This window comes from Bufo bufo, chromosome 3, assembly GCF_905171765.1.
Source record: "Bufo bufo chromosome 3, aBufBuf1.1, whole genome shotgun sequence".
Classification (NCBI taxonomy): Eukaryota; Metazoa; Chordata; class Amphibia; order Anura; family Bufonidae; genus Bufo; species Bufo bufo.
In genome coordinates this window covers 577,522,651-577,547,629 of record NC_053391.1, presented here as the reverse complement: position 1 = coordinate 577,547,629, position 24,979 = coordinate 577,522,651, and the positions used below count along the sequence as shown (strand labels likewise).

At 42.2% G+C, this 24,979-nt stretch overlaps 1 protein-coding gene across 1 annotated transcript in view; it reads right to left on the bottom strand.

Annotated features, from left to right (window-relative positions):
• Nucleotides 1-10,112: 10,112 nt before the first annotated feature.
• KIF5A (kinesin family member 5A) overlaps nt 10,113-24,979 on the bottom strand; it is a 168,501-nt gene continuing 153,634 nt past the window's right edge. Inside the window, exons 25-30 of the mRNA XM_040422214.1 lie at nt 21,402-21,618; nt 20,262-20,412; nt 17,758-17,840; nt 13,764-13,791; nt 13,048-13,168; nt 10,113-10,381 (exon numbers count right to left, since the gene is read on the bottom strand). Of these exons, the coding sequence (XP_040278148.1) occupies nt 13,090-13,168; nt 13,764-13,791; nt 17,758-17,840; nt 20,262-20,412; nt 21,402-21,618 (558 nt within the window). The 3' untranslated portion in view covers nt 10,113-10,381; nt 13,048-13,089. The remainder of the gene's footprint in view (nt 10,382-13,047; nt 13,169-13,763; nt 13,792-17,757; nt 17,841-20,261; nt 20,413-21,401; nt 21,619-24,979) is intronic.

The window sequence follows — 24,979 nt, the reverse complement described above, 5'->3', positions numbered from 1 at the left end:
TGTCCTATTGATGTCCAAGGTATATTCTAGAAAACCAATAGAAAAGGAGAGACTAATGGTGTCTCTCCTATACACTCCCAAATCAATACTAAACTAAAGAAAAACCAAGAAAAGAGGTATAGGGAATTAAAACTTAACCTTTACTAGTGATACAATAAAAATCATGCCACACCAAAAAGACATACAAATCACAGTTGTATAAGCAATAACCTACACTGTAACAGATTGTGGCACACTACAAAATGTTATCGGGCCCATAAAACACAATGAAGGAAAAAAAAAATGAACAATCTCACCAGTCCAGACGTAGTGGGTCCTTAAAGGGATGTAGATCATTCACGAATCCCAATGACAAGGTGGTGCCCTGGTGTACTCACTTGGGTACGTAGTCTGTATACAGCTGGGCGGTTTGGATGTTCTTAGTTGCAAAACAGGCAAGCGGACGGGTAGCTCTTAATTTCTTGCATCAAGACGGCAACAGGAACAGCTAGCCCTATATCACCCTGCGGTAAGGGGAGGAACTAGGAATGCCCAACCTGTCTATACAGAGCACTCGCCCCAAAAGGGGCGACCGCGTCCGGATACCTGTCCATAAACTAGGGCAGAATCCCTAGTGCACCCTAAATAGAAGTTCCTGACGTGCAACGTTTAGTTGGAATAACTCATCAGGGGAAACTGACAATCTTAGGGTATGCTCTGAATACACAAAAATGCTGGGTAAACAAATATGCTAAGAACAAAAATATTCTGAGTACACTGAATACACCAAATTGCTGGGTATCAAGTATGCTGACACTTGACCAGGCGCTTAGTCATGCAGCCCCTACCCACTGGCAGGCATGTTAGTATCACTGGACATTTCTTTCTGGGGATCCTTATTGTCCCAGTTGGCTCTACTGAACCATGGGATTATTCTGGGTTATTACTTCCCACTTATCCCCCTATGTTTTTCTGTTTCTTTTTCCCTATTTTTGGGCCCCATTTGTGTTTGATGTACTCAGCATACTTGATACCCAGCAATTTGGTGTATTCAGTGTACTCAGCATATTTTTGTACTCAGCATATTTGTTTACCCAGCATTTTTGTGCATTTAGTTTATCATGTACTCAGAATACCCTAAGATTGTCCGTTTCCCCCGATGAGTTATTCCAACTAAACGTGGCACGTCGGGAACTTCTATTTAGGGTGCACTACAGATTGTGCCCTGGTTTAGGGACAGGTATCTGGACGGGTCGCCCCTTTTGGGGCGAGTGCTCTGTATAGATAGGTAGGGCATTCCTAGTCCCTCCCCTTACCGCAGGGTGATATAGGGCTAGCTGTTCCTGTTGCCGTCTTGATGCAAGAACTTAAGAGCTACCCGTCTGCTTGCCTGTTTTGCAACTAAGAACATCCAAACCGCCCAGCTGTATACAGACTACGTACCCAAGTGAGCACATCAGGGCACCACCTTGTCATTGGGGTTCGTGAATGATCTACATCCCTTTAAGGACCCACTACGTCTGGACTGGTGAGATTGACACTGTAGTATGCCACAATCTGTTACAGTGTAGGTGATTGCTTATACAACTGTGATTTGTATGTGATTTGTATGTCTTTTTGGTGTGGCATGATTTTTATTGTATCACTAGTAAAGGTTAAGTTTTAATTCCCTATACCTCTTGTCTTGGTTTTTCTTTAGCAAGGTATATTCTAGACCAGAGAAACCCTTTTAAAGGGGTATACACCTAAAGTATAAATCTTATAAAAGTTTTAAAAAGCTCAGCTTCTGAAACAATTCAAGTTCTCAGACCTGGAGACATACAAGATACAATAAAGTACTGATCATACGGCAGATATTTTTTGGACTTCCTAATAGTAATTCTATTGAGAAACATTACAGTCAGTCTCTTGTTAGACCCTACTTAAAGGGGTTGTTTCATCACAGACAATAGGGTCCCGTACCTATATCGAGAACAGAGCCCCGAAAGTGGTGGCGTGCGCACTGCACATGCGCAGTTGCCTTTCATTAATTTCTATAGGGCTGCCGAAAATAGCCAAGCCAGCCGGCTCGGCTATTTCCGTCGGGCCCATAGAAGTGAATGGGAGCGGTGGGCGGTCATGCGCTGTGCTCTCCCATTCACTTCTATGGGGATTGGGCTTGGTGGTGGCGAGACCAGAGTCCTCCAGCCACCACTCTGTGGGACTCAGTTTCCGACAAAGTGGACAGGACTTTTTTTTCTGTCCTGCATAACGGAAACCAGACGGATCCGTTATGCATGCCCATAGACTTCTATTAGGACGGAGCAAAACGGAATGCCTCTTAAAGGCTTTCTTTTTGCATTCCGTTATATTCTGATATAAATGGAACCTATAACGGAATGGCATTACACTAGTGAAAATCCATCCTTAGTTGTTTTAAATTAAAGGGGTTGTCACACTTTAGCAAATGGCATTTGTCATGTAGAGAAGGTTAATACAAGGCACTTGCTGATGTATTGTGATTGTCCATATTGCCTCCTTTGCTGGCTGGATTAATTTTTCCATTGCATTATACACTGCTCCGACCACCCTGTAATCCAGCAGTGGTGACCATGCTTGCAGACTATAGGAAAAGGCACTGGGCTCTATGGTGGCTTGGGGCATATGAGCACACATAGGCATGCATGCGCAGCAGCCTTCAACCCAGCCACCTCGTATCTGTGCAATAGTGGTGGCCATAACCCTTGGAAACAAGCAGTGTATAATGTGATGGAAAAATGAATCCAGCCAGCAAAGGAAGCAATATGGACAGTCACAATACATTAGTAAGTGCCTTGTATTAACTTCCTATACATAATAAATGCCATTTTCTGAAGTGAGACAACAGCTTTAAATGGATATCCTGTTTCTCACCTCTGTTTCCCAATAGGCTAGATTACTGGTAAGAGAACAGTAAAAACTGTAGCAACAAAATATTGTCTTGATGGTATTTACCCACTTCATTATGCATTTGATGGTGACACTGACTAGAAAGTACTGAACATGTACCTTTTCTATGGCTGAAATCTGTACAATATGTGTCAGTATCATCCGGCTGAAATGGTGGAAACCTGACTGCATTCCCTAAAACTAATTTAGAAATGCAACCTTCTGAAAGTTATATATAGGAGTCAACCGTACACTGACTGGATGAAGAAAGTTTTTGCTGTAACTGAAAATCAATCGAGTATCGACCAAACCTTTCTCAATCACTTGCAGACCAATATGCCCTTTTCATTCCTAATCTTCCCTCTAGCTGGATCATGAGATCCAGGTAACATTTTTCAAAAAAAAGGTCAATCATTTCTTTTAGTTTCCCAAACTACGTCGCTTTTAAAAATAAAAGTTATAAAACAAAATAGGAGTTGAATTATCTTTATTGTAAATTGCCCAATTTACTCGATCATTAAAAAATAAAACATTAATAAATAGTATCTGTAAATTCAAGACACAGACGTACACTGGAGACAGAACAGTGCAATGTACCATGCTCACGAAAAGGGAAAGATTCATTACTCATATTGTTTTTAAGGCCAGTGACTGATGTTAGATTTTCTTCCACATTGATTTTTGTAGCTTAAAGGGGTTGCTTATAGCAAAAATTGACCCTTATTGGCCCAGAAATTACTTTGAAACTAAACACACATCAATAGCTAATAGCTATGCCAATTCTATTTCAGGCCCAAATTATTTCTATTTTCTTTAGAATAAAAAAAATAACCTTTATTATATTTCCTTAAAATAAAGACAGTGAATTAATATCTCTCGTTTGGCGTATTTTATATTCATCTGTGCTTTATTCTCAAAAAGCCTCTGGTGATATTAAAAGACCAAAAAACTATTAGTGTTTTTCTCTTTTTTTCAGATCTTTTCAATGTATTGGTGGTACTGATAGCTGGATACAGGATTTTATAATATTGACAGTGGTTGTGTTAACTCACACACACCACTGCTACATAATATCAATGGCTGCTGTATGCTGAGAGTTAGGCCCCTTTCACACGGGCGAGTATTCCACGCGGATGCGATGCGTGAGTTGAACGCATTGCACCCGCACTGTATCCTGACCCATTCCTTTCTATGGGGCTGTGCACACGAGCGGTGAATTTCACGCATCACTTGTGCGTTGCGTGAAAATCGCAGCATGCTCCTCTTTGTGCGTTTTTCACGTAACGCAGGCCCCATAGAAATGAATGGGGTTGCGTAAAAATCGCAAGCATCCGCAAGCAAGTGCGGATGCGGTGCGATTTTCACGCACGGTTGCTAGGAGACGATCGGGCTGGGGACCTGATCATTATTATTTCCCCTTTTAACATGGTTATAAGGGAAAATAATAGCATTCAGAATACAGAATGCATAGTAAAATAGGGCTGGAGGGGTTAAAAAATAAATAAATAAACTCACCTTAATCCACTTGTTCGTGCAGCCGGCATCTCTTTTGTCTGCATCCGTTCCGCAATTTTGCAAAACAAGATTAGGCATTTTCTATTATAGTGCCGGCAATGTGCGGTCCACAAAATGCGGAATGCAGATTGCTGGTGTGCAGATTGCCGGCAATTTGCAGATCCACAAAACACTTACGGACGTGTGAATGGACCCTTATCATGGTTTATAATGCTATGTGTCTCTGCATGGCCTTTTTTCCACAGAATCATAGTGACCTAAAGCTGTCAGTATGATTCTGTAGAAATAAGGTCAAGCAGAGGCACATAGCATAATAAATCATGATAATGCCGTGCGCTCCTGCAAGTCCAGAGCGGAGGATCACACTCACACACGGAGCGGGATTCCCGCAATGGACTCGCTTATCTTTAGCAACATCCTTGTTGCCAATGTAGCAGATTATTTCAGTATCCTACGGTATTTACTTTGTTTCAAGTAGCTCTCAGTATTAGCTTCAATTCCAATACTTTTTTCTTGCTCTAATAGAGCTATTATGTTGCTAATCATTCCCTTCCCAGCTATCCTCCTTCCTTTTCATAAATTATTTTTTCTATCAATGCTGGGGACGCCTGCAGGTCGACCCCTCAGCTTTCTGGCACACAATGTGAAGTCAATGGGGACGGATCCGTTTTCTCTGACACAATAGAAAGAGGATCCGTCTCCCATTGACTTTCAATGGAGTTCATGACGGATCCGTCTTGACTAAGTTACAGATAATACAAACGGATCTGTTCATGACAGATGCATGTGGTTGTATTATTGTAACGGATCCGTTTTTGCAGATCCATGACGGATCCGCCCAAAACGTGAGTGTGAAAGTAACCTAACTCTCAGCATACAGCAGCCATTGATACTTGATATTATGTAGCAGTGGTGTGTGTGAGTTAAAACAACCACCGTCATTATTATAAAATCCTGTACCCAGCTATCAGTACCACCAATACATTGAAAAGATGTGAAAAAAAGAAAAAAACACTAGTAGTTTTTTGGTCTTCTAATATTACCAGAGGCTTTTTGAGAATATAACACAGATGAATATGAAATACGCCAAACAAGAGATATTAAAGGGCTTCTGTCACCCCACAAAAGTCTTTTTTTTTTTTTTTGATAGTTACATTCCTTATAGCGCGATATAGGAGAATATAATCTTGTGACTTACTTTCATGCGGCCGCTTCTTTAGAAAACGAAGTTTTGTAATATGTAAATCCGGGCTCTACCAGCAAGTAGGGCGTCTACTTGCTGGTAGCCGCAGCAAAAAACCGCCCCCTCGCCGTGTTGATTGACAGGGCCAGCCGTGATCTCCTCCTCCGGCCGGCCCTGTCAGTATTTCAAAAATCGCGCGCCTCTGTTCATTCGGCGCAGGCGCTCTGAGATGAGGAGGCTCGTCTCCTCAGAACTCCCTCAGTGCGCCTGCGCCGATGACATCACCGAAAGAGAAGACGTCATCGGCGCAGGCGCACTGAGGGAGTTCTGAGGAGACTAGCCTCCTCATCTCAGAGCGCCTGCGCCGAATGAACAGAGGCGCGCGATTTTTTAAATACTGACAGGGCCGGCCGGAGGAGGAGATCACGGCTGGCCCTGTCAATCAACAAGAGGAGGGGGCGGTTTTCTGCTGCGGCTACCAGCAAGTAGACGCCCTACTTGCTGGTAGAGACCGGATTTACATATTATAAAACTTCGTTTTCTAAAGAAACGGCCGCATGAAAGTAAGTGACAAGATTATATTCTCCTATATCGCGCTATAAGGAATGTAACTATCCAAAAAAAAAAATAATGACTTTTGTGGGGTGACAGAAGCCCTTTAATTCACTCTGTTTATTTTAAGGAAATATAATAAAGGTTATTTTTTATTCTAAGGAACATAGAAATAATTTGGGACTGAAACAGAATAGCATAGCTATTACATATTGATGTGTGTTTAAAGGGGTTGTCCCACCAAAAATATTCTACAATTTTCAGACCAGCACCTGGATCTACAGGGTGGACCATTTATATGGATACACCTTAATAAAATGGGAATGGTTGGTGATATTAACTTCCTATTTGTGGCACATTAGTATATGTGAGGGGGGAAACTTTTCAAGATGGGTGGTGACCATGGCGGCTATTTTGAAGTCGGACATTTTGAATCCAACTTTTGTTTTTCCAATAGGAAGAGGGTCATGTGACACATCAAACTTATTGGGAATTTCACAAGAAAAACAATGGTGTGCTTGGTTTTAACGTAACTTTATTCTTTCATGAGTTATTTACAAGTTTCTGACCACTTATAAAATGTGTTCAATGTGCTGCCCATTGTGTTGGATTGTCAATGCAACCCTCTTCTCCCACTCTTCACACACTGATAGCAACACCGCAGGAGAAATGCTAGCACAGGCTTCCAGTATCCGTACTTTCAGGTGCTGCACATCTCGTATCTTCACAGCATAGACAATTGCCTTCAGATGACCCCAAAGATAAAAGTCTAAGGGGGTCAGATCAGGAGACCTTGGGGGCCATTCAACTGGCCCACGATGACCAATCCACTTTCCAGGAAACTGTTCATCTAGGAATGCTCGGACCTGACACCCATAATGTGGTGGTGCACCATCTTGCTGGAAAAACTCAGGGAACGTGCCAGCTTCAGTGCATAAAGAGGGAAACACATCATCATGTAGCAATTTCGCATATCCAGTGGCCTTGAGGTTTCCATTGATGAAGAATGGCCCCACTATCTTTTTACCCCATATACCACACCATACCATCAATTTTTTTGTTCCAACAGTCTTGGAGGGATCTATCCAATGTGGGTTAGTGTCAGACCAATAGCGGTGGTTTTGTTTGTTAAATTCACCATTCACATAAAAGTTTGCCTCATCACTGAACAAAATCTTCTGCGTAAACTGGGGGTCCTGTTGCAATTTTTGTTTTGCCCATTCTGCAAATTCAGTGCGCCGATCTGGGTCATCCTCGTTGAGATGCTGCAGTAGCTGGAGTTTGTAAGGGTGCCATTTGTGAGTAGCTAATATCTGCCGAAGGGATGTTCTCCAGTGACATGCGGCGAGTGCTACGCTGTGGGCTCTTGCTGAATGAAGCTAGGACAGCCACTGATGTTTCTTCATTAGAGACAGATTTCATGCGTTCACATTTTGGCAAATCCAACACTGAACCAGTTTCACGAAACTTAGCAAGGAGTTTGCTAACTGTAGCATGGGAGATGGGTGGTCTCGTAGGGTGTCTTGCATTGAAATCTGCTGCAATGACCCGGTTACTGCGTTCACCAGACATCAACACAATTTCTATCCGCTCCTCACGTGTTAACCTCGGCGACATGTCAATGGCTGTAAACAAAGAGAAACTTGTAAATAACTCATGAAAGAATAAAGTTACGTTACAACCAAGCACACCATTGTTTTTCGTGTGAAATTCCCAATAAGTTTGATGTGTCACATGACCCTCTTCCTATTGAAAAAACTAAAGTTGGATTCAACATGGCCGACTTCAAAATGGCCGCCATGGTCACCACCCATCTTGAAAAGTTTCCCCCCCTCACATATACTAATGTGCCACAAACAGGAAGTTAATATCACCAACCATTCCCATTTTATTAAGGTGTATCCATATAAATGGCCCACCCTGTAGTACTTTTGTAAATGCATTTAATTAAATATTTAAAATATATATCAAATATATATTTTTTTTATTGATGACCTATCCTCAGGATAGGTCATCAATATCAGATTGGGTGTCGGACTCCCGCAGATCTGATATTGATGAGTTGACCTATCCTGAGGATAGGCCATCAATAAAAATAACTTGGACAACCCCTTTAATACAGCCACTCAGTTATTCAACAAAATGTATCTGTATAGCACCACCTGCTGTTTTTGTTTTTCTGATTTCTTTGTCCGGCTCACTGAAATGGACGGACATACTCAGTTTTATCCTTTATAGGGAGAGAGCTGCAGCAGAAAGGACACTCCCCTTGAGCTTCAACAGAAAGGACATACCCTCCTGAGCTGCCAGCTTGATATACATCTAATAGAGTAATTGGAGCAATGAACAGGAAGACTCTGGATCCATGTGAGGTACAGGGCTGGTTCTAGCTTTGTTAGAAAGAGATTGTCATGTACTATATGATGTCTGATTTTTATTTTTTATATTAATCATGAGATAACCCCTTTAACAGTTTTCTGGTGCCCATACACATTAGATATACAGTACAGACCAAAAGTTTGGACACACCTTCTCATTCAAAGAGTTTTCTTTATTTTCATGACTATGAAGGCATCAAAACTATGAATTTACACATGTGGAATTATATACATAACAAACAAGTGTGAAACAACTGAAAATATGTCATATTCTAGGTTCTTCAAAGTAGCCACCTTTTGCTTTGATTACTGCTTTGCACACTCTTGGCATTCTCTTGATGAGCTTCAAGAGGTAGTCCCCTGAAATGGTCTTCCAACAGTCTTGAAGGAGTTCCCAGAGATGCTTAGCACTTGTTGGCCCTTTTGCCTTCACTCTGTGGTCCAGCTCACCCCAAACCATCTCGATTGGGTTCAGGTCCGGTGACTGTGGAGGCCAGGTCATCTGGCGCAGCACCCCATCACTCTCCTTCATGGTAAAATAGCCGTTACTTTCAAAGTTTTACCAATTTTTCAGCTGACTGACTGACCTTCATTTCTTAAAGTAATGATGGCCACTCGTTTTTATTTACTCAGCTGCTTTTTTCTTGCCATAATACCAATTCTAACAGTCTATTCAGTAGGACTATCAGCTGTGTATCCACCTGACTTCTCCTCAACGCAACTGATGGTCCCAACCCCATTTATAAGGCAATAAATCCCACTTATTAAACCTGACAGGGCACACCTGTGAAGTGAAAACCATTTCAGGGGACTACCTCTTGAAGCTCATCAAGAGAATGCCAAGAGTGTGCAAAGCAGTAATCAAAGCAAAAGGTGGCTACTTTGAAGAACCTAGAATATGACATATTTTCAGTTGTTTCACACTTGTTTGTTATGTATATAATTCCACATGTGTTAATTCATAGTTTTGATGCCTTCAGTGTGAATCTACAATTTTCATAGTCATGAAAATAAAGAAAACTCTTTGAATGAGAAGGTGTGTCCAAACTTTTGGTCTGTACTGTATGTCGGCCAAACTTGCAGATTTACAGCACCAGCTAATGTGTATGGGGCCTCATAGCTTCCAGCAACTCGACAGCAGATGACGGTGGGAAAAAAGATCAGGCATCTGGATTTCAACATGCCCGATCCTTCTGTTCTCAAGAGAGATAAGCTGCTGCCAGAGGGGTCTTGCAGTGGCTTATTCCCTGCTCCCTATTACATGCATGCTCGGTCAAGCTGACAGCTACCTAATATGGCAAGCCTTATTCTTGACTTATACTCTGCTGAGTACTCGACCACGTAATACAATGCTGCTGTGTTTGCTGCTCTAAAACTTCCCCTGAGGTCAATATCGGCATCAGCTGAAATACTGGAGATTTGACGCAGAAGGCTTGCAAACTGTGATTTCTACAGTTCATACCTCATGATGTTTTTCATGAAAATTTCCCTTTACCCATGTTTCTCACCCAGCATGCTGTCGAGGCCATAGCACTGAAAAGACAACTATACATACATTTTAATTGTCACATTTTATTCCATTCCTTTGGATACATTACTAACCCCAGGTAAATAACACGGTGTGTGATTTGACAGGTATACATTAAGTTCATTTAGAGGACTGAGTTGAAAACACAAGTGGGTACATCATTGAGTGCATTGCAAAGGTGTAGAGTAAACATTAGCAGCTGTTAGTATACAGTACGTTAACAGAGCACAGTAGAAAGACATTGAGCTAGAGTCATACAGGGGAGATAATGGTTGGCAGCAGAGGCCACAGGAAGCTAACTTGCAGCATGCTGGGAATAAGCTTCAGTTCCTTTGGAGACTGGAAGTGGAAAAGAAGGAAGACAAAGCAGAGAGAGATCAATAGATTAGTGCATTAGAGGTGAAAAAAAACACGGCGCATTACTGGGCGGAAACTGCGCTGTGCTTGTTTTACTCCTACATACCTACTTCTGACTGCTATGTGTCTGAGCTAACGTCTGCAGACCAATGCAAAGCACCAAAGAAGGATCCTACATGAAATTGCTGAAAATTTTGTAAATAATCTTTGCTTCTTATTTAAAGTTGGACATTTACGTATACACGTCTACCTATCTTATACATGTAAGGCACATTCACAAGATGTGTGGATCTCACCACACCTCTAAGACCTCCAACGATCAGAAGGATAGGCATGTCACGTGACTCCCATTTGCACATTTAATGTGACCACTTTTCCCACTGAAATAAAGGAAAAATTAGTGTTTGCCACTTTCCTTAAAGGGAACCTGGTGTCTGAGCTGAAGGCGGCATGATATAATTCAGGAGGAGCTGAGCAGATTGATATACAGTGGATATAAAAAGTCTACACACCCCTGTTAAAATGTAAAGAAATGAGACAAAGATAAATCATTTCAGAATTTTTCCACCTTTAATGTGACCTATAAACTGTACCACTAAAATGAAAAACAAACTGAAATCTTTTAGGTAGAGGGAAGAAAAAATATAAAAAAAAATTAATATGGTTGCATAAGTGTGCACACCCTTAAACTAATACTTTGTCGAAGCACCTTTTGATTTTATTACAGCACTCAGTCTTTTTGGGTATGAGTCTATCAGCATGGCACATTTTGACTTGGCAAGATTTTCCCACTCTTCTTTGCAAAAACACTCCAAATCTGTCAGATTGCGAGGGCATCTCCTGTGCACAGCCCTCTTCAGATCACCCCACAGATTTTCAATTGGATTCAGGTCTGGGCCATTCCAAAACTTTAATCTTCTTCTGGTGAAGCCATTCCTTTGTTGATTTGGATGTATGCTTTGGGTCGTTGTCATGCTGAAAATTAAAGTTCCTCTTCATGTTCAGCTTTCTAGCAGAAGCCTGAAGGTTTTGTGCCAATAGTAACTGGTATTTGGAACGGTTCATAATTCCCTCTAGCTTAACTAAGGCCCCAGTTCCAGCTGAAGAAAAACAGCCCCATAGCATGATGCTGCCACCACCATGCTTCACTGTGGGTATGGGTGTTCTTTTGGTGATCTGCAGTGTTGTTTTTGCACCAAACATATCTTTTGGAACTATGGCCAAAAAGTTCAACCTTGGTTTCATCAGACCATAACACCTGTTCCCACATGCTTTTGGGAGACTTCAGATGTGTTTTTGAAAAATGTAGCCTGGCTTGGATGTTTTTCTTCGTAAGAAAAGGCTTTCGTCTTGCCACTCTACCCCATAGCCCAGACATATGAAGAATACGTGAGATTGTTGTCACATGTATCACACAGCCAGTACTTGCTAGATATTCCTGCAGCTCCTTTAATGTTGCTGTAGGCCTCTTGGTAGCCTCCCAGACCAGTTTTCTTCTCGTCTTTTCATCAATTTTGGAGGGACGTCCAGTTCTTGGTAATGTCACTGTTGTGCCATATTTTCTCCACTTGATGATGACTGTCTTCACTGTGTTCCATGGTATATCTAATGCCTTGGAAATTCTTTTGTACCCTTCTCCTGACTGATACCTTTTAACAATGAGATCCCTCTGATGCTTTGGAAGCTCTCTGTGGACCATGGCTTTTGCTGTGGAATGCAACTAAGAAAATTTCAGGAAAGGCCAACTAGAGCAGCTGAACTTTATTTGGGGTTAATCAGAGGCACTTTAAATGATGGCAGGTGTATGCGGACTCCAATTTAACATGATTTTGAATGTGATTGATTAATTCTGAACACAGCTACATCCCCAGTTATAAGAGGGTGTGCATACTTATGCAACCACCTAATTTAATTTTTTTTGTTTTCTTCCCTCCACCTAAAAGATTGCAGTTTGTTTTTCAATTGAGTTGTACAGTTTATAGGTCACATTAGAGGTGGAAAAAGTACTGAAATGATTTATCTTTGTCTCATTTGTTTACAGCACAGAAACCTGACATATTAACAGGGGCGTGTAGACTTTTTATATCCACTGTATAGTGTTGTGGGGAAAGATTTAGTAACTTGCAATTTATTTATTTATATCTCTGCTCATTCTGGGCTTTGAAGTCAAGAAGGCGGTTCTATCAGTGATTGACAGCTATCTCTATACACAGTCACAGAGGGAAGGCTGTCAATCACTGATAGGACCGCCCCCTGGACTTCAAAGCCCAGAATGAGCAGGAATTTAAATGAATGAAGTACAGGTTATACAGAATATTTTCCCACAAAACTATATATCAATTTGCTCAGCTCCTCCTGCTCTATAACATGCTGCCTGCAGATCAGACACCATGTTCAACCTGATAGGTTTCCTTTAATTCCAACAGACTTCAATGGAGAGAGGTGCATGAAATCGTTGCTACCTCTCTAGTGATTTCAGTAAAAAAATTCATCTTGTGCTGAATGGATGAATAGGGATTACAGGACCGACTGCCAATAGACAGAGGTTACAGAGGAGGGACCTGATCCTATCAGGCATTTACTGCGTTTCCTGTGGACATGCCATAAATGTGTAAGATCGTAATTCCCCTTTAATACCGCTGACTTACCTGGAAGTGCAGGTGAAAAGACCTATCTAGTGAACCCTGTTATTAGCTGGCTGCAGTCTCCTGGTGAAGGGGAAATAACTGTGACTGTTCATCCGCCTCACAGCCGCATGGCAAATCACTTCTGAAAAAAGATACAATAAAAAACAATTACCCATATAAGGGCTAGTTCACACAGAGGTTTATGCCCCAGGAACCTGGCATGCATTTAGAGCCAAAAAACACAGGTCGGCCTTTAGGAAATAAAAAAAAAACAGGATCCTGTAAAAAAACAAAAAAAAAGTATCCTGTTGCATCAGTTGTCATCCGTTTGAACCATTTTCTTCTGAGATCCGTTTTTATATAGACAGGAAAAAAGTACTGCATGCAGGACTGTTTTTCCCCATCTAGAAAACAGATCTCAGACGGAAATGGCTTAGATCGACGACAACTGATGCAACAGGATCCCTTATTTTACAGGATCCTGTTTTTTTTTCTCTCTCTCTCTCTCCTTCTGACGGATCAGAAAAACAAATAATGCTAAACGGTGATGTGAATGCAGCCTTAGTGAATAATTATCTATGCTGATGATAGGTCATTAATATTGGAAGCCTTGAAAACTCCATTTGCTAGTCCACATCAACAGTTTCTAGCCCAGTGACACCCACATCTAGCGCATACAGGTCATGCAGAATAGTGAAAAGAGTCCCTCCTACAACAGACGTATTCCCCTGACTCACCGGTTATCATTGATGTCTGTAGTATTGCCTGTTGTCAGCACAATGGGCGAAAAGAGCAGTTTGTTAAACATTCGCTTAATATGACACCATTTATCTATGAACTGTAGACACTTCACTGCTACATGCCATAGTATAATACAGTAGAACGCTACATGCACACAACAGTGAAAATCTCTTAGAACAAATTAAAGTCTATGGGCGATTTTTTAATGGCCAGTGAATAGCACTCGTCAAAAAACAGGACGTCCTATTTTTGCTGTTTTCACTCCAGTGAAATCAATGGGACGGTTTTTATTGACTGTATAGATATAAATGCACCCATCTAAAGGTCATTAAAAACAGGTACAGTGTGAAAAAGTTCCTTTCCAGGGTAAAAATAAAAAAAGAATACCTCATCCACTTGCACGCACTAGAACAATCATTGTCACTTGAGGCAGCAGAACTTGCACATCCAGTGTGATGACATGATGTAAAGTGAGGAGCAAGTGTTTCGGTGTGTAATGGTTGAGGCAAGTATTATTTTTTTTTATAATTGAAGAACCTGTAATTTCACCCAAAGTGCTCTATCATTTTCAAACCCTTTCTATCCCCCTCCCACACTCATTCATTACACAACTAAGGTCAATTCTATCAGTCTTTCTTTGGGGTAAAAAGAGACCTAGACTTAAATATTCTTATACTACCCAACCGACAAGACAAGGCGGCATGGGGATGCCAGACTTTTTTATGTACTACAAGGCTGTACAAGGTATGCGCTGTATGGAATGGCTTAGGCCACAAAAGGAACGCTTAGATATCCAAGCTGAATGCACCTTTTCTCTGGTTCCTTTAAGGACTCTACTTCTCTTAGACTGTAAAAATGTACAGATAGATATCTCAAACCCTATCACACGGAATACGATCAAGTTCTGGAAATCTAGCCTAGGCCCATTGCTACTGTCTTCCCCCCTCTCTCCCTTAATACAGATTAGAGATGTGCTTTGGGATTCATCTCCCCATTTCAAGCCCACCCTAACAGACATAAGTAAAAAACAAAAAAAAAAACCAAACACTATTCCATTGATTGACTTAGCAGATCCCCAGGTAGGTCTGAGAGGGAATTGGGAATCTCATGACATATATCCTTTTTAACTATGTTCCATTGTTTACACATCAAATATTACCTCAATAATTTCCTCCCTATCTCATGTAACCACCCTACCAAGTTTGACCCGAGAACCCACTAAGAAAATTACGAACCTATACACTTGTTTGGTTTCCCAGGCCAGGCCGGCAACCTTTGACTATGTTAAAAAATGGGAAGATGATCTACAAATATCACCCAAACAGAAAGCCCTCCAGCGTTGTCTCACTTTGACCCCCAGAATCTCAACATTTGTCAGATTGCAAGAGAATTATTATAAAGTCCTTACTCGCTGGTATTACACCCCTGAGACTCTACACAAGATGTACCCAGAGGTCAGTCAGTTGTGTTGGAGATGTGAGACAGAGATAGGCTCCTATATACATATTTGGTGGAGCTGTTGAGTTATCCACCCCTTCTGGAACGAGGTGTGTCAGGTCCTCTCCCGTGTCTGGGAGGTCACAATCACCCTTTCACCACAATTGAGCCTATTAAGTTTAACTGATCAAATCAAATGCCCAGTCCATACTAAAATTATGTTAACACAGCTTCTGGCAGTCGGTCGAATCCTTATTTGCTTCACACTGGCAGAAAGATTTTACCCCCCCCATTGGCCAATTGGCTAGCAAAATATGACGACATCTACAGGTTGGAACAGATTGTAGGATGGGAGACCAGATATACAGCCAAATTCACAAAGATATGGAGATCATGGCATGAGTTTCGTGGTTTTCCTTCTTGATGTGATTGTGTTTTAGATTTAGAGAAGTCTTCTCTGCAACTTGGGATTACCCCCACCTTACTATACCTCCCCCCCTCCCCTCTCCCACTTTGTATACATTTGTTTATGTGCATATTTTATATGCTAACTTGACACTGTAATGGCACTTTGGATTTGCGGTTTCGTGATGTAATGTCATATATAAGTGCTTTCAATAAAAATATGCTTAAAATTAAAAACGGATACATGGCCAGATAATGGATGCAAAAAATGTCCATGAACAACTGAAAACGTGTCAATTTTTAACAACATTATTTTTTTTTGTTTTTTTACTGTCGTGTTCATGTAGCCTAAAGCAGCATGTCGTGTTGCATTAAGCAGCGTGTTAGTAAATACTAGAGAATACGGCACATTAGCAGGAACACGCACTATCATACACATTATCTTGTGGTTTATTATTTTACAAGCCTTATAGCAATCATTCTAGGGCTGAGCAGTAATAACCTCCACAATCCTATACCTTTTCCCTGCTGTAGAAGCTATAAAAGTATCTAGCATGCCTTTCTGGCATGTTAAAGGGGTTTTCTGAGGCTTTAACAAAATTTGGGCTTCAGCTATTATTTGTGGGAAGAAGAGACTTTACGCAGTACTTATCATTTTGTCGCTCTGCCAATTCTGCAATCTCCGCTGTGATCACATGACCGCTCGACTGGCTGTGGGCTCTTTCGCCAAGGTTTTGACCGGATGAGTCCCTGGTTCGTCCTGTTCAGCTGTTTAATGTACATATAGCTGAACAGGAAGAAACAGTAACACCAGTGGCGTAACTAGAACTGACTGGGACCCCCCCCCCCCCCCCCCAGAAACTTCTTCACAGCTTTCCCATGCAACCCCCCACTCCTGTGGCTAGTCAAGATTGCTCTCTCAGACCAGGCTAGGCGGTCACTCTGTCCGTTTCCTACACGTATATACTGTATATAATGTCACTGTATATAATGTAATTGTATAATACTGTTGAGGGGGCCGTGACAATAAAATCTTTTAGTCCTCTTCCTGGGAGGGCCTCTTCTCAGTTTGGGCCCCGTAGCAGCTGCTTACCATGCCTCCACTATAGCTACGCCCCTGTGGAGCACATTCGGCTGAGAACTGAGCGGAAAAGCCTGCAGCCAGTCTGGCGGTCACATCCGATATTGTGGAATCAGAGGAGTGATAGAATGGTAAGCGCTGCAGAAACTCCCTTCCACAGCTTAGTTGAGAACCCCTTTAAAAATACTAGAACTCATCTAGAAGTTTTGTGATCAGATCAAAACATCAGCTTGTAGGTTTCTAGCAGCTTGAGACATACCCTAGTAGTATGGTAATACATACTGTACCTGTTTTGCTAAAGGACAGTGGCAGAAGCAGTATATTGGTAAAAAAAGGTATACTGAGCTGTTGGGAACCTATGGGTTTCATACCTATGCAATGGCACAGTGTGTCTGTCTGGAATTCCTCTTGATGTACATTGTGAACACAGTGTGAATAGACTCTAAACGCACCCATAGTTATTAGTCTAAAGTTGATCAAAATGGGTGATATCAACGAAAACTAACGTTTGCCAGGTCAACAAAAGATCACTCAGCCGGCCAATAATAGACCATTATGGTCTGAGAACAAGTCAACTGCATTTACTATTTTAGTCCAATAGTTGGACAAAATATCTTTCTTTGAAAGAAGGTTCCCAGAAAGATCTTTTGTCGATTGCCTGCATTCATTTAACATTTATGGGAAGTTGTAACAACTGCAACAGTCAATATGGACTAAAATGTGTATGGCCGTGTATGAAACAAACCTTCACCAGATGATTGTTCGACTGATGTTCAACCATCAACCAATGTGTATGGCCGTCTTTAAAATGAAGAGCACCACTATACACCCAATACATTTCTGTCTGGCAGAAATAAACAGAAAGAAGGTCAAATGGAGTCCAAAGTTTAATCCTTTAGACTCTATTTGCCTCAATAAAGTGAAAGGGTCCTTCGCAGTATACGTCTAAATAACATTTTTCGGGTATACAAACCTAAACCCCCAACGAAAAGCCCAGCAGAGGGCTAGGCTAAGCGTGGTGTGAACCCAGTCTAATATTGTTCTGTCCTGCTACGGAGTTGTCTTACCATTGTCCACATTCATCTTCTGGTAGGGAAGCAAGCTGCTAGTAGAAGAACTGCTTCTTGCAGTGGAACATGGGTTGGTGAAACTAGTGAAAAATAAAGTCAGCAGTGTTAAAGCAGTATGTAGTCACCGCGCTCTACTTAATATGCTGCTAAATAAGATAACGAAAGATGCGGAATAAAATCCTGCTATAAATATATAAACATTTTAGGAACAACAACAAAATCTTAAAGGGCAGCAGATTTGTAGCTATGAAACTGGCTGACCTGTTACATGTGCACTTGGTAGCTGAAGAAATCTGTGTTGGTCCCATATTCATATGTGCCCACATTGCTGAGAAAAATCATGTTTTAATATATGCAAATGAGCTTCTAGGAGCAAAGGAGTGTTGCCCTTACTCCTAGAGGCTCAGCTCTCTCTGCAACTCCTGATACCTCTCCACTTTGATTGATAAGGTCAGGTAGTGAAAACGTCATCACACCTGGCCCTGTCAATCAAAGTGCATTTGCAGAGAGAGTGGAACCTCTAGGAGTAATGGCAACGACCCCATTGCTCCTAGAAAAGGGATGCCCAACCTGCGGCCCTCCAACTGTCGTAAAACTACAACTCCCGCCATGCCCTGCTGTAGACTGATAGCTGTAGCTTTGCAATAGCTGCCGCAGGTTGGGCATCCTTGTCCTAGAGGCTCATTTGCATATATTAAAACATAATTTTTCTCAGCAGTGCGGGCACATACGAACATGGGACCAGCACAGATGCCTTCAGCTGCAACAGGTCAGCCATTGTCATAGGTACAAATCTGCTGACAGATGCCATTTAATTCCTTAGAAAGAGAGAAAAATAAATATATAGTTTAAAACTATCAATTGGATGAAGTCAGCCCCTGACGGTCTAAACTGAGAGTTTCATGTGTACTTACGATTTTCTTGTCCTTACTGTTTTTGATGTCCACATTTTGCCTTTTTGATGGATCTATTTTGATTAATTTTTAGACTTGCTAAGACTACTGATAGAGTAAGTGACAGTCCCTCCTGGGTTAATCTCATTTACTAACCTTTTGTCATTATTGATTATTTGATGGATAGTTTTCATCATTATATGGACCTAACCGTTATTGTTTCTTGTATCTAACATGTTGCATGTTCCTCTTATGCTCCTTTTTGTAAACAGTTTCCCTTTGGTGCCATTTATTACCTATGTGATGAGTTTCCTATTGTATACTCTGTACACAGGGCGCTGCTCTGTTCTGAGTCAGTAAGGCACGCACTTGCCACCAGTCGGGGCCTGGTGTCCTGGGCTTGGCTACCTCTTTGTAGAGCAGAGCGCTCTCTGGCTTCCTGGGGGAGCTTGGCCTCTCTTATCTCCTTATGCTCTGGCCACCTTCTGGGACCTGGTGTCCCTGTTCTCCCTGATATCCTCTCTACAGACGATGCCCAGACGACATGACTGGTTTCGCCATCTTCTTTATTTCAGCAGCTTCCCTGCCGTACACTGTTACTTCAGGGAGTTTATAGTATGCATGTGTTGTATCAGCAAGTTCTCTGGATGTACTTATCAAATTTTTCACATGGTCGGCATAGGAAATTTTGTACTACGGTATGGTTTCATTATTTATCTATGTTTGGCATGTTTTATGGTACTACAGCATAACTTTGTTATTGTATTCTACAGGGATTTCCTTTGTGTTTTTAGCATTCCAACTACTACATGTTAAAATCTAAAGCCGAAGGTAAAGCCTCTGCCAGGAAAATGCATGCCAGAGGCTAATCTGAAGTGTGAGCATAGCCTAAGGCTGCAAGATATGGCTCAAATCTCTATCCTAATCCGCCAACTACATGAAGAATCCAAATGGAGAAATATTTATATATTGGGAAATATAGTATGCTGGCCTTTCCCCACAAACCACTAATTGTGAAAGAAGAAATCCACCCAAAATTAATCTTCAGACATGTCAGATATGTGCCGGCCAATGAAGTTCACGAAAATCGAGGGGCCACCCAAATCCTTGCTCAGGATCTTGTATCAGAGATGTTCTACTTTGGGCACTCCGCAGGGGCGTAGCTAAAGGCTCATGGGCCCTAGTGTAAGAGTTCAGCTGGCCCCCCCCCCTTCCCTCAGTGCTTTGTGGCCAGGGGCAGGGAAGCACATTGCCTTCGTGCTGCCTGAGTCAAAAATTAAAGGAGCACCCCCTCCCCCCCGGCAAATTCTTAACTTAACCCCTTCCCTCCAGCCAGAAGTGTAACTTGACCAGCATGAACTTTCTATAATACCGGTGTCTTCTTATGTGACACAAGGGTCTTTGGGCCCCCTCAGTCTACTGGGTACGGTAGCGCCTGCTTCCTCTGCACCCCCTATAGCTATGCCCCTGGTGCTCCGTGAAGTGGTATGTCAAAGCATAAATTCTAGGTGGATTCCCTCTTCAAAATTTCAATGCATGAATTATATGTTCGAAGCAGAACCGATTGCTGTTTAGTTTCATAGACACAATTATAGTTACGATACTTACAATGTGTCATTGGTGGGGCTGGATGAATGCATATACATATTTTGGTATTGCTGAAAGATGTTATTAGTGTAACTTAATGAGTCAGAATTGCGGACTCCATAGGAATTAGTAGGGGAGGAGGCAGGGTAGTGTCCAGGCCTAATTGGCTTGGCTGCAAAAAAACAACAAAAAAACACAATTAGGAAGATTGCTTTTATACAGATTAATAATGAATAAAGTATGTGCTAAACCTCAGGAATCGGGGGCATACCATATCTCCTTATGGAGAGTGCCAAAACGACGTGAGGAGTCTTATAGGCCAAGCAACTCTTCTATGGAATTCTGGGAAGAGGGTCTGCAAATTAGCTCTTAGCAGGCTCAGTCTTTAATGCCACCAGATGCAAGACAGCTATCCTATAAGTCAATGTTTGACAGTCAGACATGACTTGGAAAAAATGACTGGTATAATTTTTATCCAAGTCACGTCTTGAAGTCTGTTTAAAGAGGACCTTTCATCAGAATCAAGTATGTAAACTGAATATACATACATGGAGAGCGGCGCCCAGGGACCCCCCTGCACTTACTATTATCCCCGGGCGCCGCTCCGTTCTACGGTGATAGCCTCCGGTAAAGTCATAGTTAGGCTCCACCCATTTGAGCCTGCCGGCGTCTCTTTCTCCTATGCTGTAGCGCTGGCCAATCGCAGCGCTCAGCTCATAGCATGGCTAAGAGCTGAGCGCTGCGATTGGCCAGCGCTACAGCATAGGAGAAAGAGACGCCGGCAGGCTCAAATGGGTGGAGCCTAACTATGACTTTACCGGAGGCTATCACCGGAGAACGGAGCGGCGCCCGGGGATAATAGTAAGTGCAGGGGGGTCCCTGGGCGCCACTCTCCATGTATGTATATTCAGTTTACATACTTGATTCTGATGAAAGGTCCTCTTTAATAGGTTTAACATTAACTTGTAAAGATAGCTACCTTACATCTGGTGGCATCAGAGGCAGAGCTAAGAGATCATTTGCAGACCCTCTTCCCAAAACTCATAAGATGGTAACTACATAAAGAATACATTACATATATATGAACGGTGCTGACCACAGGAATATGCCGAGACAGACAGGGAAGAACATAGCACAAAACCAGAACTGGCCATGTCTTACCAATCTGTGCAGTGTGTGTGCGCTTCACTGTAGTCTTGTAGCGTACAGCCTCCTTGATGCGGTCCACCTCTTGCTGATACCTTCTCTTGTCCTTCATAGCCCCTTCCTTGGCCTCTTTCAGTGCACCCTCCAGGGCCTTAACTCTCTCAGCCGTAGCCCGAAGACGTTTTTCCAGTTTAGGAAGCTCACAACGAAGATCTGCATTGTCACGAACCAACTGGAAGGCACCGAAGAAAGTTAGAGATTGGAAGTATGACCATGAGAGAATCACAGCAAGAAATATAATGGATTTTTATCGGTTTGGTCATATACTCGTGTAGTTATTTTTAAAGGGTTTTCCAGGATTTTGATATTGATGACCTACCCTCAGGATAGGTCGTCAATATCAGATCGGCGGGGATCAGCTGGTTGAAGAGAAGGAGCCTGCCGTGCGTGCACAGCCTTCCCTTCATTGTTTACCTGCTTGCTGTCGACATCGCAGCGGCGAGCAGGTGTAATTACAAGCCGCCCCTATACACTTCTATGGAACGGATCTGTAGTATACACTTGAATAGGAATGAGCTGTCCCATAGAAGTGAATGGGACGGCTTGTAATTATAACTGCTCACCACTGTAATGTTAACTACGGTAAACAAGGAAAGGAAGGCTGCGCTCACACGGGTGTCGATCTGATATTGATGACCTATCCCATCCCAGAAAACCCCTTTAATGGTATGGGTTCTGAGACATAATTTAAAGCAATATTTCACTCATACAGGTATGATACTATCACTTATATAAGGTAACGGAATATTCAGAAACAAAGTACCAGAGAGGATCTATATTTGACTCTAAGGCTTCAGTCACTTGGGAATCAATTGCAATAATGGATTTTAAAGGAAGACAATTATAATTTTCCTAGTTAGCAAAAAAGGTATCACTTCTATAATACTTTTGTCTAGACTGTGGAGTCGGAGGCAGTTTTAGGTGGAGCCGAAGCTGGAGTCAGTAGAAGTCCACCAACTCCAACTTCAAAATAAAAATATAAAAAAAATTATTATTATTATTATTTATTATTAAAGCTCCATTCATTCCATAGCGCTGTACATATGATAAGGGGTGCACATACATAATACAGACAATTGCACTAAGCATGAACAAGATGAGTTACAGACTGGTACAGAAGGAGAGAGGGCCCTGCCCGTGAGGGCTTACAATCTACATGGTATGGGAGAAGGACACAGTAGGCAGTACTAATATTGTATATTAAATGTATTAAAAGCATGGCTTGTTGCATATTGACTTTCATATGAATATAGGAAAGATCAGAAACTGTAATCATATAAATATATGCTATGTTTTTTCTATGTAAGGCCCTTATTCATGAAAAAATGTGATAACCAAAAAGCTGTGGAGCCAGTCAGTTTTGGATGGCTGGAGTCGGACTGTTAAAAAAGAGATGGAAATCTAGCTTACTGACTCTGCAGACCTACCTTTTATTACACAAAAGTGACCTGTCACCTCTCCAGACATGTCTCTTTTAGTAACTGTGGCGAAACCAACCTCGCCACGGTGTTTTGGAGGGGGCTGTTTGCCAGCCTCCTGCCCCAGGATTATGGCCCATACTAACTTTGAAGGAGAAGACAGACCGGCCGTACAGCTTAAATCTGTGGAACTGTTTTGGGCAGGAAAGCCATGCTTGCGGCCGGCCAAATGTGACTTCCATGGAATTCGGGAACCCCTGCTCGGATCTGGGTGATTTTTGGATATGTTGTTCACCCAGATCAGAGCTATCCATGGATGTATACATTATGGGGATGTGTGGGGTTTTGAGGTGTTTTCTGTGTCTTGGGAAAAATGTGTGTTTTCTGTCTGGTAGTGATTAAGTTAGCCCATTACGTTTGGTAATTGTATTTTGTGGATTGCGTCTCAGACAATGCCAGTGTGTTAGTTAATTGTGTCTCAGAAAATGCTCATTGTATTTTGTTGATTGCGTTACAGACAGAGGGAAGGGGATTTTGTGTACAATTGCTGGAAGGGTTTCAATACTGTAAATGCATGTGATTGGCTAAAATATAAACTGAAACAGTCTTTTACAAGGGCCCCAGGGGGAGTGTCCCTTGCTAGGAGTTCCTGTTTTTACCCTTTACCAAGTTGAGGCTGGTGTTTGGGTAACTGATCGACACTGGAGATTGCTATACGCTGAAGATTTGCTATACTCCCCTGGCTATAACTACTAGCTCTTGTAAGAGCTGTTCCTGCTCTCTGGATTTAGGAGAGGTTCACCCACTGGAGCCTGGAGCCTTGTCGTAGGTCCAGGGTGGGTAGGAGACGGCGAGACCTCAACCAAGCTTCGGCGGTTCGTGGGGTCTGCAGTGCTTACGGTGTCAAGTGGAGTGCTTGGAGTCCTCGGAAAGCACTAGGAGCATCTATCGACTGAGGTACCCGGTTGGGGTGCTAGGAGATCCGTTACAGTAACCATGTATATTTTCAATGTAATAACAATCCTGGAGCATCTATTCTTACATATGATGCTATGCTGTGACATTCAGCCATTATTCCTACTACAAGTTATGAATGAATTGCTAGCAGTTTGCACTGAAGGTCCAGATGAGTGGTACCAGTTGGGTGTGTGTTCTTGAACAGTAGGACACTGGCAGCACTGATTGATTAGTGTCAGACTGTGCATAGACACACCCACAATTGGTAACACCCTGCTGGACCTTTCTTGAAGACTGCTGGCAATTCATTCAGAAACGTTTAGTAGGAATAAAGGAAAAATTGCACAACATAAGAGTCCAGATGTGTTATTACATGGGGAATGCAAGTAACTACTAAAACAGACATGTCAGTCATCTTTAATATCACATACATTGTTCTGGCTTATCTCGTCAATTCTGAAACAATACCAGTCAAAGATACTGGCATAGTCTGCAACTTTTTACTGTCACTTTTCAGGCACAGAGGAGATGATAAATCTCCCCCCTCAGTGTCTAAGCCTCACCCCTTTGGTCCTTCCTCTCATGCTACTTCATCTAGATAATATTCGTGATAACGTCCCCTAGCTGCATCACGTATTATGTGACTGTGGATATCCGAGACTATCCATGCCTCCAGTCAACGCAGGTGTTTCATCCCACCAGCTGTGTCACAAATGATCTAGGCCCCAGACGATCTCAGAGCTGAGAATCTTACTGTACCTTTAGGGTTAATGCACATGGATACTGGCTGTGTGCGTTCCGCATTTTGTGGAACGGAACATCCGGCCCATTATAGAACAGTTCTATCGTCGTCCCTAATTTGCGGACAGCACAAAATGGACGTCATGGAGTGCTGTCCGCATCTTTTAGGGTCTGCTGAAGTGAATGGGTCTGCATCCGACCCGCAAAAATTGCAGATTGGATGCGGACCAAAAATACGTTCATGTGCATGAGCCCTTAGGCTGGGGCTACATGGTGACGTGTAACACGACATGAAGATGTTGATCTGCGACAATGCACCTAATGAGTCAGTGGGACTGCAATGCTACACTCAACTGCAACGCAACGGCAGCAAGAGAATCCAACACTGCTCGCAAGGTCGCATTCAACTTTGCCACC